Genomic DNA, 16,213 nt, shown 5'->3' with positions numbered 1-16,213 from the left:
CCCCTCTCCCTGTCCCGCACACTATTTTATTTCATTTTCTTTTTCAATTTCCTACCCCCCTCCCCCGGAGCGGAATCTCTGCTGAGGAAGCAGGAGATGCGGCCTAATCTTGTACACGTTGTTAGTCTCTCAAAATAAGGCTAATAACGTGACGTTGCCCGGCTTGCTTAGCAGTTGTGGTGCGCTGGGTTGCTGCTTTGAACTGATGCATGTGGTTTTTTGGAGTGCTTTTCAGAAGGGGATGTATTTATTTTAGATCGGTCGGTCGGTCTGTCTATCGATCTATCCATCTATTTATTGATTTGCTCCCCAATTTCAAGGTTAGCAGCCTCTTGCAGCGTAGTATGCCGAGTCACAGCTGGCATCAACCGACTTCATCATCTTTTTCTTTTATAGCATTTTTTTTTGCCGTGGTTACTTGCCAGGGTTCAGTGTTGACCCCAGGGCTGGGGATGGCGGGAGGAGGTGGGCGTGTTTTGGGTGGGTCTGGACCTCCCCATCGCACCCCTCACCTCCTCCCGTCCCCCTTCCCCTGCCTGCGCCTGAGCGGGGACGTCCCTTCCCCGGCTCCCAGCTGAGCGTCCCGGAGGAGAGGAGCTTAGGCGGGGAGGCGAGCTCTCGCCCGCCGGTGGGCGGCCGGAGATTGACGCTGCTTGTTGTGTTATTTTGCAGGTAAAGACGAGCCCAGCAGCTACACGTGTACGACTTGTAAACAGCCTTTCAACAGCGCCTGGTTCCTCTTGCAGCACGCACAGAACACGCACGGCTTACGGATCTACCTAGAAAGCGAGCACGGCAGCCCCCTGACGCCACGGGTTGGTATCCCAACAGGACTAGGTGCAGAGTGCCCTTCCCAGCCACCTCTCCACGGGATTCACATTGCAGACAATAACCCTTTTAACCTGCTCAGAATACCCGGCTCGGTCTCGAGGGAGGCGTCGGGGCTGGGAGAAGGGCGTTTCCCACCCACGCCGCCCCTCTTTAGCCCTCCCCCGAGGCACCATTTGGATCCGCATCGCATTGAGCGCCTGGGTGCGGAAGAAATGGCTCTGGCCACCCATCACCCTAGTGCCTTTGACAGGGTGCTGCGACTGAACCCCATGGCGATGGAGCCCCCCGCTATGGATTTCTCCCGGAGGCTGCGGGAGCTGGCCGGCAACACCTCCAGCCCGCCCTTGTCCCCGAGCCGGCCCAGCCCTATGCAAAGGTTGCTGCAGCCCTTCCAGCCCGGCAGCAAGCCCCCGTTCCTGGCCACGCCGCCCCTTCCTCCTCTGCAGTCTGCTCCTCCTCCCTCCCAGCCGCCCATGAAGTCCAAGTCCTGCGAGTTCTGCGGGAAGACCTTCAAGTTTCAGAGCAACCTGGTGGTCCACCGCCGGAGCCACACCGGGGAGAAGCCCTACAAGTGCAACCTCTGCGACCACGCCTGCACGCAGGCCAGCAAGCTGAAGCGCCACATGAAGACCCACATGCACAAGTCCTCCCCCATGACGGTGAAGTCGGACGACGGGCTCTCCACTGCCAGCTCCCCCGAGCCGGGCACCAGCGACCTGGTGGGCAGCGCCAGCAGCGCCCTCAAGTCCGTGGTGGCCAAGTTCAAGAGCGAGAACGACCCCAACATGATCCCCGAGAACGGGGACGAGGAAGAGGAGGAAGAGGAGGAGGAGGAGGAGGAGGAGGAGGAGGAAGAGGAGGAGGACTTGAACGAGAGCGACAGGCCGGACTACGGCTTCGGGATGAGCCTGGAGGCGGCCCGCCACCACGAGAACAACTCGCGGGCCGGCGAGGAGGGCCGGTCGATGCCGGACGTCATGCAGGGCATGGTCCTGAGCTCCATGCAGCACTTCAGCGAGGCCTTCCACCAGGTCCTGGGGGAGAAACACAAGCGGGGCCACCTCCCCGAGCCCGAGGCGCACAGGGACACTTGCGACGAAGACTCGGTGGCCGGCGAGTCCGACCGCATCGACGAGGGGGCGGTCAACGGCCGGGGCTGCTCCCCGGGGGAGTCTGCCTCGGGAGGCCTGTCCAAAAAGCTGCTGCTGGGTAGCCCCAGCTCCCTGAGCCCCTTCTCCAAACGCATCAAGCTGGAGAAGGAGTTCGACCTGCCGGCCGCCGCCATGCCCAACACCGAGAACGTTTACTCCCAGTGGCTGGCGGGCTACGCCGCCTCCCGGCAGCTGAAGGACCCCTTCCTCAGCTTCGGCGACTCCCGACAATCGCCCTTCGCCTCCTCCTCCGAGCACTCCTCGGAGAACGGCAGCCTGCGCTTCTCCACGCCGCCGGGCGAGCTGGACGGAGGGATCTCAGGCCGCAGCGGCACGGGAAGCGGAGGGAGCACCCCCCATATTAGTGGCCCGGGCCCTGGCAGGCCCAGCTCAAAAGAGGGCAGACGCAGCGACACTTGTGAGTACTGTGGGAAGGTCTTCAAGAACTGTAGTAATCTCACCGTCCACAGACGGAGCCACACGGGCGAGAGGCCGTATAAGTGTGAGCTTTGCAACTACGCCTGCGCCCAGAGTAGCAAGCTCACCCGGCACATGAAAACACACGGGCAGGTGGGAAAGGACGTTTACAAATGCGAGATTTGTAAGATGCCTTTTAGCGTGTACAGTACCCTGGAGAAACACATGAAAAAATGGCACAGTGATCGAGTCTTGAATAACGAGATAAAAACTGAATAGAGGTATATTCGTACCCCCCCCCGCCCCCCGACCCCATCCACCCCATCCCTTCCCCATCCCGCATCCCCGTAGAGGTTTTTCTAGTCCCTTGTGATGGAAATCATGGAAGCTAAGGATATTCGGAAAGTGCTTGTCACCAGCACACCCTGTTTATTTTCTTTTTGTTCTCACCGTTTGAATGCATGATCTGTATCGGGGCAATACTATTGCATTTTACGCAAACTTTGAGCCTTTCTCTTGTGCAATAATTTACATGTTGTGTATGTTGGGTTTTTTTTTGTTTTGGGTTTTTTTTGTTTTGTTTTGTTTTGTTTTTAATTTTTGGATTAGACAGCATGTATGGTATGTTATGGCTGTTTTTAAATTGTCCCTGATTAGTCGCTGAGCAAACACGTCGCTGTTTCCAGTTCCGTTCGGAAAAAAAAAAAAAAAAAAAAGAGGAAAAAAAGAGGAGAGGAAAAAAAAAAAAAAGAAAAAGAGAAAAGCGAAACAAAACCAAACCCGAGAGCAAACAAAACCGACCATGCTGCATACATCCTGTAATACATATCATGTACAGTTTTGTTTTGTGACGTGCGAAGGAAAACGTGCTTTGGGTAACCCTCTACGGACAGGACCGATAGCACCGAAGAAGCGTTGTGTTAGCTAGATCGCTGTCTTAAAAGAATAAAGCCACCGATTGGAGAAAGAGTACCCATTAGGAAAAAAAAAAAAAAAAAAAAAGGCCTTTAATTGGAAAGTAACCGACCGCCACCGGTCAGAAAGAGGTAAATTTCTCTTAGCATTTGGTTTAAAACAGACGCAGACAAAAATAATCTGAGTGCCTTGGATCTGTCGCGGCCGATGCCGATGGCTCCTTTCTGCTCGTCCTCCACACGTAGCTCGTCTCCACGTCGGTCGCGGTGGCGAGCCTCTCCCACCGAGCGTGTGAGTCCGTCTCGTGTCTCTTACAACGCCGGCTACCTAAGAACGAAGAGGAAAGAGAAAACTAAGGAAGAGAAAGAAATGACCCGCTCAGTCCTAGTTAATCGTCATTCTCCCCTGCCTTTTATTATTTTCTTTTTTCTTCAAACTGAACTGATCATACCAGTCTAAAAACCCGCTCCGCTCCTGGAGAGAGCTTAAAAAAAGATACAGGACCTTTCCCTCCCCCCCAAACTTTTATTCCCCGCCCCAATCGATGATTAAATAGAATGTGAAACGCGCAGAGGCCCTTCAACGCCATTAAATACACAAGTAAGGAAATCCGTTTTATGAAGATATTTACTTTTAATAATATCTTTTATTGATTCTGGCACCAAAACAAATAAATCCGGAGCCACTTGGTTGTCAAGCTGACAATCAAATTATAAACTTTAAGACCTCGTGTATACCATATAAAAAATAAAATAAGAAAAGACTGGCAATAATATTTTACCGAGTGTAGCGGATAGAGGAGCAAAAAAAAAAAAAAAAAAGTGATTTATTAGCACAATGTGGTACTGTTTGCCATTTAAAACTAGAACAGGTGTATAAGCTAATATCAACACAGTGATGATTAACTACGAACTATTAAGACTTGCCTTTAATGTGACGCTCGGAAGAAGTAAAGGAGAATTTAAAACAAGAGGAGAGAAAAAAAAAGAAAAGCAAAAGAGTAGCAGTATCTGTCTGTGCTCCCTAAAAGTTGTCCTTCATTTCCTCCCCCCCCACCCCCCATACTCTGTGTGCTATTTGTGTTGACGTGGAAGAGGATTCCTTGTTTTATTCTTAAGCTAGCGCCCGCCCCGGTTGGTGTTCAAATAGCACTTGACTCTGCCTGTGATGTCTGTATCTTTTCTTTAATCGAAGGTACAGAGGTTGAGTATAAAATAAGACTGCTCAGATAGGACAATTAAGTGCACTGTACAATTTTCCCAGTTTACAGGTCTATACTTTAAGGGAAAAGTTGCAAGAATGCTGAAAAAAAAAAAAATCAAACATGATCTCATTGATGAGCATGAAAAAAAAAAAACCCACAAAAAAAAAAAAACAAACTTTGCCAGCCATTTACTTGACTAATGAGCTTATCTTCTCGGACGCGACATTACAGCGCTGTGAATGGAAACAGACTCTACACTCACATAAAATGAATGATTGCTTTCGCTCCTACAGTGCAAGGATTTTTTTGTACAAAAAGAAAAAAAAAACAAAAAACTTTTTTAAATATAAATGTTAAGAAAATTTTTTTAAGGAGAAAAAAAAAAAAGACAAAAACCACAACACTTCATTATGTTTAGGGGGAAACTGTATTTTAGGGTTCATCGTCTTGGTGGTGTACAAGACTTGTTATTCATTTTAAAATGGTAGTGGAAATTCTATGCCTTGGATATACACAGCTCTTCAGGTTGTATAAAAACATGCATTGGGGAAAGGTTTAAGATTATATAGTACTTAAATATAGGAAAATGCACACTCATGTTGATTCCTATGCTAAAACACATTTATGGTCTCTTTTTTCTGTATTTCTAGAATGGTATTTGAATTAAATGTTCATCTAGTGTAGGCACTATAGTATTTATATTGAAGCTTGTATTTTTAACTGTTGCTTGTTCTCTTAAAAGGTATCGATGTACCTTTTTTGGTAGTGGAAAAAAAAAAAAAAACCACACAGGCTGCCACAGTATATTTTTTTAATTTGGCAGGATAATATAGTGCAAATTATTTGTATGTTTCAAAAAAAAGAAAAAAGACAAAAAGACAAAAAAAGTGTGACATTGTACAGATCCGAGGCCATATAATGGCTCTTTGGGGGAAAACTGTTAAGATGTCACGCTGCTGGCCGTCACAGAGGGGTGTACATATCTTTTTTCGTTCTTTTTTCCTGCTGCCATACTGTATGCAGTACTGCAAGCTAATAACGTTGGTTTGTTATGTAGTGTGCTTTATGTCCCTTTCCTTCTATCACCCGACATTCCAGCATCTTAACTTCATATGCAGTAAAAGAAAGAAAGAAAGAAAGAAAAAAAAAGCTAAAAAAACAAAAAAAACCAAACAAAAAAAAAAACAAAAAAGAAAAAACCGTTTTGCAGTTTTTTTCATTGCCAAAAACTAAATGGTGCTTTATATTTAGATTGGAAAGAATTTCATATGCAAAGCATATTAAAGAGAAAGCCCGCTTGAGTCAATACTTTTTTGTAAATGGCAATGCAGAATATTTTGTTATTGGCCTTTTCTATTCCTGTAATGAAAGCTGTTTGTCGTAACTTGAAATTTTATCTTTTACTATGGGAGTCACTATTTATTATTGCTTATGTGCTCTGTTCAAAACAGAGGCACTTAATTTGATCTTTTATTTTTCTTTGGGGTTTTTTTGGGGGGGGATTTTTTTTTTAATTTTTTTTTTTTTTTATTATTTGGATGACCAAAGGTCATTACAACCTGGCTTTTTATTGTATTTGTTTCTGGTCTTTGTTAAGTTCTATTGGAAAAACCACTGTCTGTGTTTTTTTGGCAGTTGTCTGCATTATCCTGTTCATACACCCATTTTGTCCCTTTATTGAAAAAATAAAAAAAAAACCTTAAAGTACACAGTGTCAGCTTCTCGTGTCCTCATTTGACACACGCTGTAGGTGGCTTCCAGCAGCAGGCTGTAGGAGAAGGTCCCGCGCAGGGGCGTTTTGGGGTGCGCGCTCCTAACCCCGAGGAGCGCCCGCCTTGTCCTTAAATAAGCCGCCTCTGCCCAGGAAGAGGATTTTTGGGCTAATGAGTTAGCTTTCCGGCCAGTGGAAAGCGTTCGCAGTCTGGACCTGTAGTTTTGGGTTTTTTTTTTTTTTTTTCTCTTTCCCCCCCTCCTTTAGTCGAGGATTAATCTGTGACACCCCCCGATAACCGGCGGCATCTCTGGCTTTCGCTTAGCGGCCTCGGTCTGCGACAGGGACTTCCCTCCCCAGTTTGGCAAGGCTTTGGCAGAAGAGGTGAGCAAAAAAAGAGCTCTACAGCCCCCCCCCCTCCCCCCCGAGACTCCCCCATCCCCGGCTGGTTTTGGGGGCACGGGGTGAAATCAGCCGCTGGAGCACGCGGGCGCGTGGGCAGGAGCTGATTTCTCTCGGAGTTGGGGTACGCGCCGGGATGGCACCGACCGCAGCCCGAAGCTCCCGGCACCGCTCCCGGCTGGAGCTGGGAGCTCCCCTCCCTTCTCCCGTGGGCTTTTTTTTTGGGTTGTTTTTTTTTTTTTTTGGTGGGAATCACAGGTTTATGAAACGTTTTATGTGCATTGTCTCTAAAATCCGGACTCCAGTTCAGGTCACCCCCGTCCCCCCCTTAGGGGTCTGTATATGTTGTCAGTTTGACAAATACCGCATGTTGCAGCATCTCTTTACTTTATTAAAGCACGTACCGCTGTGATACTGTCTCTTGCTGTTCCTAGTGTAATGGATTTAATACTTTTTTTTTTTTCCTTTTCCTTTTTTTGATTTCTGTAAAACCTTCCAGTTGTTCTGTCGTCTTCTTGTGATGGCATCGTTTGTTGCCCGTATTTTGCCCAGCGCCTTCTGAAGGGGAAGTTTGGGATTTTAAAAAAAAAAATACAAAAATATATATCTAAAGAAAAAAAATCTATGCCAAGAGAGACCGGAAAAAAAAAAAAAAAGCTCCATTTTAATCCTGGGACAGGAGGAATGAAGGTTGCGTTTTCTGGGCTATTGGGATGAACACGCAGGGGGTCTGGAAAAGCACCCCCGAACCGTGGTCCCCTTCACCGGGCCGGTACCCGCTGGCTGTCGCCCAGGCGGATGCCGTGCCGGAGCCGCGCGGATGCGGGCGCTGCCGCAGGGACCCCCGGCACAGCGTAGGGGAGGCAGGGTCCGGCCCCGGCGTGGTGGGGTCGGGGTGAAGGGGATGGACGCGGTGACCGTCCCCGGGCATGCTGGTGGGCGCAGGGATGCGCAGAGCGCGTTGCAGCTGCCTTGACAACACGACTTTTGATCCCGTGCCGTGAAATGTCCGTACGGAGGCCGGTCTCTCCCTCCCTTTCATTATTTTTAGTGCTGGTTGTTTGCACCGCGGTCGAGACATTGTCTAGAGGACTTGCGTTGGCTGGTCTGCCCGGGGTCGAGCGTAGCCTGGCTGTCTTTCGGAGCGGGCGCTGTACCCCGTGTCTATCCTGCGGCGGTCATCGTTCTGCTACCTTTCTCTATACTATGTTTTATATATGAAGTGATCATATATATAGGCATATATGCAGGCATCCGTATACAGATCTATATACAGGCAGATCTGGGCTCCATGCACTGCTACAAGATGAACGGGTAGAAAGCATACGACGATTGATTATTTTCCTTTTTTTTAAATCGCGCAGCGATGCGTTTGATTTCCAGGTTTCCGAAAGCTGAATTTTACAGGTTTCAGAGAGCGCAGCGAGCCCTCCGGGCGCCGTGTTGCCCCGCGGCCGCGCACGCTTGGCTGGGGCGGTGGTTTGGAGGAGCTTCAGGAGAAGCAGCTCCTGCTGTAGGAGAAGTTGTCCGAGCACCGGCTGGCCGGGAAGAGCGTAGCTTGTGAACGACAACGCGCTGTCACCTCAACACCAAAGCAGAATTCGCTAACGCTGTGGTTTTGCTGCCAGCGGCGATGAGTTCATGGCGTGATAAACCCATTGAAGTGTGTTGGGTTGGGGCATGGATGTCTGAGGCCCCGCTGCGTGCTCTCGCGCTGCTTTGGCATCCCGCGCACGCGTGACCCGCGCTCCCTAGAGACTTTCCCGCTTCTGTGCAAACAGGTGTCTCTCTAAATAAGAGCGGTATTTGGGTAACAGTGTCTCTATTGTTAAAATCTCAAATGCCACCAACTTCCGAGGAGGAACGTGTTTTTATGGCACAGACCCCTTTGCTGTTAGTATTTAATCTCCTCCGAATTGAATGATTAATGTAATGAAGGTGCAGAAACAGGATCCAGAATTTAGGCTACAGATGTTTCGTATTTATGATGGTTCCAAGGGCTGAGATAAATACAGGAATAAGCGATACCATGTCTTTGCTTGACATTCAGGAGGCTTTGGCGTATCTGATGAGATACTGTTTTCGGGCTTTATCTAAGTGCAGAGTTTGTACAAAAAAGAAAAGAGATACCAGCTGCTCTTTTAGCTCCCTCCCACTTTTTTTCCTCCCATAAAGGTTGAAAACCATTTTTGGCAGATGCATGGGCAAATCGTAGTATTGACCCGGAGAGCGATACTGCCCAGCGGGCTTTTTGCTGGAGTTGCCGGAGAGCCGCCGCTCCTTGAGCCCAGACGCTGGGCTGCTGGTTTCAGCGGAGCCATGGGGATCCAGGCGCGGGGTCCCCTCCCCACCGAGGGGCGGGAGGCGCAGGGGAACCCCCGGGTTTTGTGCCCCTCGGCGGGACGTACGCTTCGCAGTGCGTTGTGCTGGTACGCCTCGTGGCCGACACGGCCGCGGCGCTCTTGGCTCCCTTGAAGGTCTCAGCCAGCTTTAACGTTGGCCTGAACCATGTCGGGCTCAGGCATCGGCAGCAACGAGCCCTCCCGGCGGGGGAAACCGGGCACGTGCTCTTGACTTCGGAGGAGCCACCCCAGTTTACACCCGGTGAAGATCTGGCCTAGGAGCTGCTTACTTAGTCTTGACGGCAGCTCGTGTGTAGCCCTTCAACCACTGTCTTAAGTATTAATGAAGCAATTTCCATAGAAACTGGCGCCCCGGTCGGGATGCGGAGGTGGATTTGGAGGGGTGTGCTGACGATGTGCCGGCCTCGCCGCCGCCGCCGCCTGCGGCGTAGCCCTTAGCCTGCCGTTCGGGGTAGCACGGTGCTCGGCGATCGGCCTCGAGCGGGGGCTCGCCGCCGCTCTCGTTCTCCGTGTGAGCGTAGCAGGGGACGTTTGCTGTCCCGGCACCTCGCCCCACGCTGCCGGACAATGGCGAGTCTCCCGTGCGCTTCGCTGGGCACGGGCTGGGGCTTTGCAGCTCGAGCTTCGCCGCTGCAGCGTGCACTTGCACGCCGTGCGATGTCCAACGTGTAATGAGTTGGGGGAGGTCCTCCATGAGCCACCCGCCGCGTGGCGAATTGACGGTACCGCTGGCTTTAAGAGGGCCTTCTGCACCCGGATGCACCATGGGTGCTGGGGGAAGCCCCTGAGGTTTTGGGAAAGAATGGGAGGAAATTTTCAGACAGGCTGGCTCGGTCCTTGCCCAGATAGAGCTCCTGGCACAGCGCGGGTTTCTCAGTAAAGCCCGGAGGTTTCTCCTCCTAAACGATCCCTGTGGTTCCTGCGTGGTGCCGAGTGATGCCGGACGCGAGAGTGCGGCCTGAGAGGAGGAAGGGCTCCATCCTGCTGTGTCCCTTTGCGACAGTTGGGTGTCCTAGCTGTTAAAGAAAAAAAAAAAAAAAGACAAAAAAAGTAAAATAAGAGAATAACTCGCACCGTGGGCCATGTCACACCTGTTCTCTCCTCTGTCCCCATGCTCTCTGTAGGTTCGGCGTACCCCCCCAGCTGGCGCAGCGCCCAGGGAGCCCCGGACGTCTGGCAGTTTTCGGATGGAAGTTCAAGAGCACTTAAATTCTGAAAGGAGGTGAAGCTGGGGCGAGCGGCCGGCGGCGTCTCGGTGTCCGGAGGTGGCCTCTGTCCTGCTGGCTCGCCGCGTCCCCGGGAGAGCCTGAGAAGTCACCCACCGACGGCAGCGCTCCCCGGGCTCCTCCTGCCTGCAAGACTATCGTATTTATATTTTGTAATAGAGTACAACACTTCTTTGGGGTTGGTTTTTTTTGTTTGTTTGTTTGTTTCTTTTTTTATTTTCTAAAAACAAAAAACCCCCACCCACCAAGGTCAAGGGCTTATCGGTGGCTTCGACTGGCTCCTTTCCCCATGGAAAAGACTGTCTCACTCTCGTGGACAACCCGGCCCGTTGGTTATCTCCATGTCGTGCCATTTCTCGGAAGGCGCATCTGATGTGACGAATTAAAAATGAAACAAAACACAGTGTAGGTCTGTGGGTGGGTGGGAAACTGCCATAATAAATGTTGGAGCTTTAGGTTTTGTTTGCTCTGTCTTTAATTTTTAATGCTAACAAGGGCCAGGCGGCTGGTATAACTTTGTATTACCGTATCGGCTGCAGGAAACCAAGTGCTGAGTTTACAAAGAGAAAGCCGGGGCTGGCGTCCGTGCGAGGGGCTGCGCGGCCCCGGCGGGCAGACATTTCCCGCAGAGCTAGACCAGGCGTCGGGGCTTACGGCCGCGGCACCCCAAGTCGGGGCGAACCCCCGTTGGCGTTCGGTGATGCTGAAGTGGGGGGGGTCTCCCAGCTCTCCTCCATCGCCCGCCTCCTCTTGATGAATGCTGGCTGTCGTATTACATTTCTGCTGTTAAACTACGTACTTCGGGGGGCTGGTGGGATCCGTAACGTCCCTTAGTGTCCATCCAAGGAGAAGTGAGGCCGGCCGGCGGGTTTTGGGAGGAGCGATAGGCTTGCTATGGAGACACTGTCAGTACCAGGGGATACGGAGCCCTGCCCTGAGCCGGGGTACCAGGGGGAGCTGCTATGGGGTCGGTGTCCCGGAGTCTCCCACCGAGCGCTCTGGCCCTTGCACAGCTTTCCTGCTTGCCGGTGACGCTCGTCCCTTGCTCGGAGCTGAGCGCCCGCCCAAGGAGTTTGCCGCTTTGGGGCCCGAGCGCTTTGCTGAACAGAAGATGGGTTAAATGCGTGCTTGTGTGCTGTCGTCCGGTGGGATTTATAGGCTGTAGCTACTCATGCCTGTGCCGGCGAGCGGGAATGGACCTTATTTGGTGAAAGAAACCAGCTGGGTAGCGAGCGGAGTCGCTGGCCGGCCACATCAGGCTGCCAGGACACCCACTGCCGGTCGCAGTGGGATGGAGCCGAGCCGCGGGGCAGGGGCCAGCTGATTTATTTGCTTCGTGTATTAGCTTCGATCCCACTTCTGCTTTTATTCATCTCCTTTCTTAAAATCCGAGCAAGACACCCAGCCAGGGTGACTCTCTCCTGGCCAAACGGCCATAGGGAAAACGACGTTGCCTTTTCAACGGGTGGTGGTTGCTCTTTTGTTTTTTAAAAACCCAGGCTGTAGCTCTCATGTTGGCGGGGGCATAGCACAAGCACAGACACTTTTGTACCTTAGAGCTCAGCAAGGGGCCGGGGCGGGCGGCAGAAGCACACGGCTGTAGGGACAAGCCGGGGGGACTTGGTGCACAGGCGCGGGTTGACCCAAAGTGAGCTATTGCTGCTTCTTTTAAGGCAATTTGGCCTTTGAGGTCCAGTCACCCAAAAGTCTGCGCACACCCTAAGCTTTTTTTATCATTCGGCGATGTTTTTAAAAGGTTCTTCCTACCCCAGCCTGCGCTACCACCTCTGTGTCTGCTTATAAGGGTTTTTTTCAGCCTTGGAAGGGGGAATCCTGTTGCATTAACCATCCTATTGATGGCAAAGGCACCACTGGTGAGGAGTCAGCAGCTCCCGTTAGCTGCTGGCACCCCCGCTCCTGCCCTGGGGTATCCCTGCACCAGGCAGCTGCATCAGATCGGGGCTAACGGAGTTATTAATTGCAAAGGGGGTTGCTCGCTCTCTCCTCCAAATTGCAAAGCAGGGATCACCTGGTACGCAGCTCCAGCAGCCCTGTAATACTCATAATAAAAGGCAGCTGGGAAGCTGCTTTATAGGGATTTTTCAGCGTGCTGGTCAGCTCTGGGGGTGTCCTTGCCTGTACTTTTCCTGAGCACAGGCAAAGCTCAGTGCATAGATGGCTTCTGGGGTAGCTGGTCACGCTTTTGATGCTCTGCCTGGTGGAACAAGTGCGATGTGCTCTGCTTGCTCTGGCCGTGGCCCAGCTCTCCTCCTGCAGCCAGCGTAAGGCAGCTCTTTCTCCCAGGAAAAGCAGAAAATGATAAAGCAGTGACAGCTAAATGCGTTCTGCCAAGCACAGCGGGGAAAAGTTATACCTGTCCTTTGGTGAAGCGTTGAAGGTAAAGTGAAATAGTCCTTAAAATGTATATTTTTTAACACAGGTGTTAAATGCCCCTCAACTCTTAGGGCTTTAAAACATCTGCAGAATTTACGTGTTGCCTTAAAGTTACCAATCTGTGTCATGCCTGTGCTGCGAGCCGCTTGGAAGCGTTAGGGCTGGGCTGGGGGCTGCTCCTCTCCCCAGCTGCAGGGCCTGATCCTGCTCCCAGGGTCCCTGTGGCTCTTGCAAAGCAACGGGGCTGCCGGGCACAAGTGTTTGGTGGAGCTACGAGGGGTTTCCACTGCCTCGTGTGACCTGGGCTGCTGCGTGCTTTCATTAGGGGTATGGTTAGGATCCTCTCTCGTCTGGCCAGGACTTGGCTGCTGCAAAGCCCTTCGCTGTGTCTGGGTGCGTGAAGGATGGCCAGCCGTAGCGTTGCAGCGGCTTAACGAGTTTCTGCCAATTAACAGGAGTCGAGGGCTTCCTGTGAGGGGAGAGCTGGAAACCTGTTAGCCTCAAAGCTGGAGGTTGCTCCGTTTTCAGCGCAAGAGGGGCAATATTCCTAGGGATCTGGTATTTAAGCGTATTCCCAATGTGTCAGTCTGCACATCAGAGTTAAAAAAACTAAGTACGTTTGGTCTTTATAAAAAAAAAAAACCAACAAAGCTCTTAAAGTTTTGGAGTTTTTAATAAGCAAAAGAAAAGCTTTTTCTTTCCCAGTCCACAGGGCTGAGATGAGCAAGATACCGGGGAATTAGCTAGCTTAGCTTTGATTTTTTTTTTTTTGGGGGGGGGTGGGGTTAAAAAGCTGCTTTCAAACTTGAAGGCAATTTGACTGTGCTCTATTTTATTTCTAAGCACACTTTCATGACACTAAAATGCAGCAGAGGTCAAGTCTTTTGTGAAGTCTAACTTAAATTTTGCTTTCAAAATAATATATATTTTCAGATTTGCGATGCATTTGGGCAGTGGGCTTTTACAAGATGAGAAAGCTCTCTCCAGAAAGGATTTGAAAACAGACCTAAAAACCTGTGAATGAGATTTCGAGCAATGTTCCCAACCCCTCCCTGCATTTCATTTCAACCCCAGCTTCGTGTTGGGTCCCACTGAGCGACCTGTGGGACCAGCGGCACCGTCGGGCTCGGGAGCATCGTGGTGGTGGTGGGTGGCAACGCGACCGCAAACTCTGGGGGAAGGCGGAGGGAAGCACCATCCTTCTTGGGCTGCTGGAGGTTATTTTACCAACTGTGCTGTTTAACCCGTATTTTTGTTTTGCATCTCATTCTTCCATCGCTGTGTGTGTTTGAGCTGTCTGGATGCCAGTGAAACCCAGGGGTGAGCCTCTGCCTGTGGATTTTTGGTGGCGAGGTGGAGGACCCACTGGATATAGCTGCCTTTCCGGGGCTCCCTGCTCTGGTGTGATATTTCATGTGATCCCACTATAAATTATTATCAAGGAGTGAGCTGAACAACCCCCCGAATGAGAGTGGTGCTTCTATTTTTCTTCTCTGCTTCCCCCTTCCCAGTTTTTCCCATTTCAGGTGTGATTAGGCATCATCATTCAGTTGGATGTTCTATCTGCTTCAAGTTGATTAAACCTTGTTGCCCCTCCATCCCAACATCTCCTGAACCTCCTCTCCCTACAGAAGTCACCCTCTTAAAGTTAATCTTCTACAGGGGTCCAAAGAATCAATTATTCCCAAGGAAAGATGGAGTTGGGGGGGAAAACACAACAAAAAATCCCACCCAAAATATGGCCCTTATTCCTTAATCTCACTGGATAGAGTTACACATCTGGTAGAGGCTTGTTCGTTGTTGCTGTTACTTTTATTGCGTCTTTAGTGGTGATGAAGTTCAGATGGCAGAACCAGTGGGCCCCAATTTAATTTCGTCTGGCCTCCCATAATGAGCACGATGTGATCCCTGGGAAGCGCTGGCTCGGCCGCAGCTCCAGCGGGCAGGCGCTCGCGTGCCGTGGTGACGGGCAGAGGTGGTGCGGACAGACGCCTGGACAGGCAAAACCCCACGGCGAGGGTGGGAGTGGGGGGAAAAAAAAAGGACGAATCTGGAAATAGGGATGATAATGGGTGGGTGGAGGTGTCTGTGCTGCGTGAGCATCAAAGCCTGCAGTGAGATGGGTGGGTGGATGGACAGATGGACAGATAGCTTTTCACGTCAAAACACGGACGCAAGGTCACGAGGTGGATTTCCACCTTTTTTTGATGGCTGGGGTGTGCGCGTCGTGATGCTTTCCGAGGTTGCTCTAGCCCTGATGGCTCTCCCCTGGCGATTTCCATGACCCTCTGGGTTTCCAGTGGCAATGTATAGAAGCTCCCACCTCTCCCCAAATGTCTGCAAATGCATGTGTCTAAGGGCTATAACAGGATTCATTTACGGGCCTCCCGTCGGTGGGCTATGTGCATGCAAAATGAAGGTTGTATTTGGCTTCTAATATTCAGATCTATATTCCATATTGTGTTGACCAAGAAAAACAACTCAGCCCCCGTGCTGAAGAATGTGATGGACTGATGACTTTCAGAAACATACTGTAAATCAAGGAGGCTAATAAATACTTGCTATTAATAAAACGGGGCTACTGCCTTTCAAGTTATTTTCACGTTTTACAACATCTTGAAATTTGAACGGAATGAAAAAGGCAATACTTTTGGACCTTCCCTCTTCCCCCAGCATGGCTGTTGCTAAACTTAACCTCCTCAAATGCCCAGACAAGATGAGTTTTTCCTCAGTGAGAAGGTCTAGATGGAGCAATGAGACCCCTGCCCAACCCTATGGAGCTGATGAGGGGCTGACCCCAGCAACAGGGTCCCCTGGGCAAGAGGTGGCCTCTTGCCAGGTTGTCCCTATGGTCTGGCAGAAGATCCCTAGAGCTTGTCCAGACCAATGCATCAAAGAGCCCGCAGCTACAAGCTGTACCACCTGCACTGGTTCATGCTAAACCCTTAATGCTTCCCAGTTGTGAGCAAAGCCGCTCCAGCTGGTAAGCGCAGGGGCAAAGCATCTGCAGGCTGCTTAACCCTTTCGGTCGGGTTTCTCTGGGTCTGCACCCCATCCGTAGCAAGAGGTTGGGTGAAGGTGTGGGTGGCCAAAGGCCTCCTGTGAAGCACACCTGCAGGCAGCAGAGAATGGGGCTGTGAACTTGCTTTCTGAATGTCCGTAGCAGAGCTCGTGGTGCCTATGGGGATGCCAGATCAGACTCTTTAAATAGCTGTGCCCTTGCAAAGCCGGGACACTTTGGGCAGGGAGGGAGTAGAGGACGGAGCCCTAAATAAACCTTTATTTTTTTTTTTTCTTTATCTGAGTGTCTGTCCTTTCCCTGACCCCCTCTTACAGCCCTCCATCAGCGAGCAGAGCCCGGTGGCCGTGACGCTCCGGTCCCTCTTCCCCGTGGGCCAAGGTTGGCCTCTGGCAGCCCTTGTCCCATGGCTCATCTCCAAAAAAGCCCCCATCAGTGGGTGGTGTGGGCTCTGCCTGCCCCGTTCTCCCCAAACACCCCAGCAACCCTAATTCCAGTATGGATAAAACTTTTTTTTTTGTATATTCTCCTCCCAACAGACCTCCTCTCTGCTGCCTCCCTGGCATGCTCCCCTGGGGTT

The 16,213-nt window shown here is 51.0% G+C and overlaps 1 protein-coding gene across 2 annotated transcripts in view; it reads left to right on the top strand.

Annotated features, from left to right (window-relative positions):
* The window catches only part of LOC104037379 (BCL11 transcription factor A), a 76,625-nt gene extending 66,415 nt beyond the window's left edge, over positions 1 to 10,210 (top strand). The window contains exons 3-4 of one of the 2 annotated variants that reach the window (XM_075707442.1): positions 673 to 2,400; positions 10,119 to 10,210. In XM_075707442.1, the coding sequence (XP_075563557.1) occupies positions 673 to 2,400; positions 10,119 to 10,210 (1,820 nt within the window). Of the gene's footprint in view, positions 1 to 672; positions 2,679 to 10,118 lie in introns of those variants that run through there. The other variant, XM_075707441.1, reaches the window with a different exon arrangement.
* The last annotated feature ends 6,003 nt before the right edge of the window (positions 10,211 to 16,213 follow it).

Source organism: Pelecanus crispus, chromosome 3, assembly GCF_030463565.1.
Source record: "Pelecanus crispus isolate bPelCri1 chromosome 3, bPelCri1.pri, whole genome shotgun sequence".
Lineage (NCBI taxonomy): Eukaryota > Metazoa > Chordata > Aves > Pelecaniformes > Pelecanidae > Pelecanus > Pelecanus crispus.
This window is presented reverse-complemented; position numbering and strand designations above follow the sequence as displayed.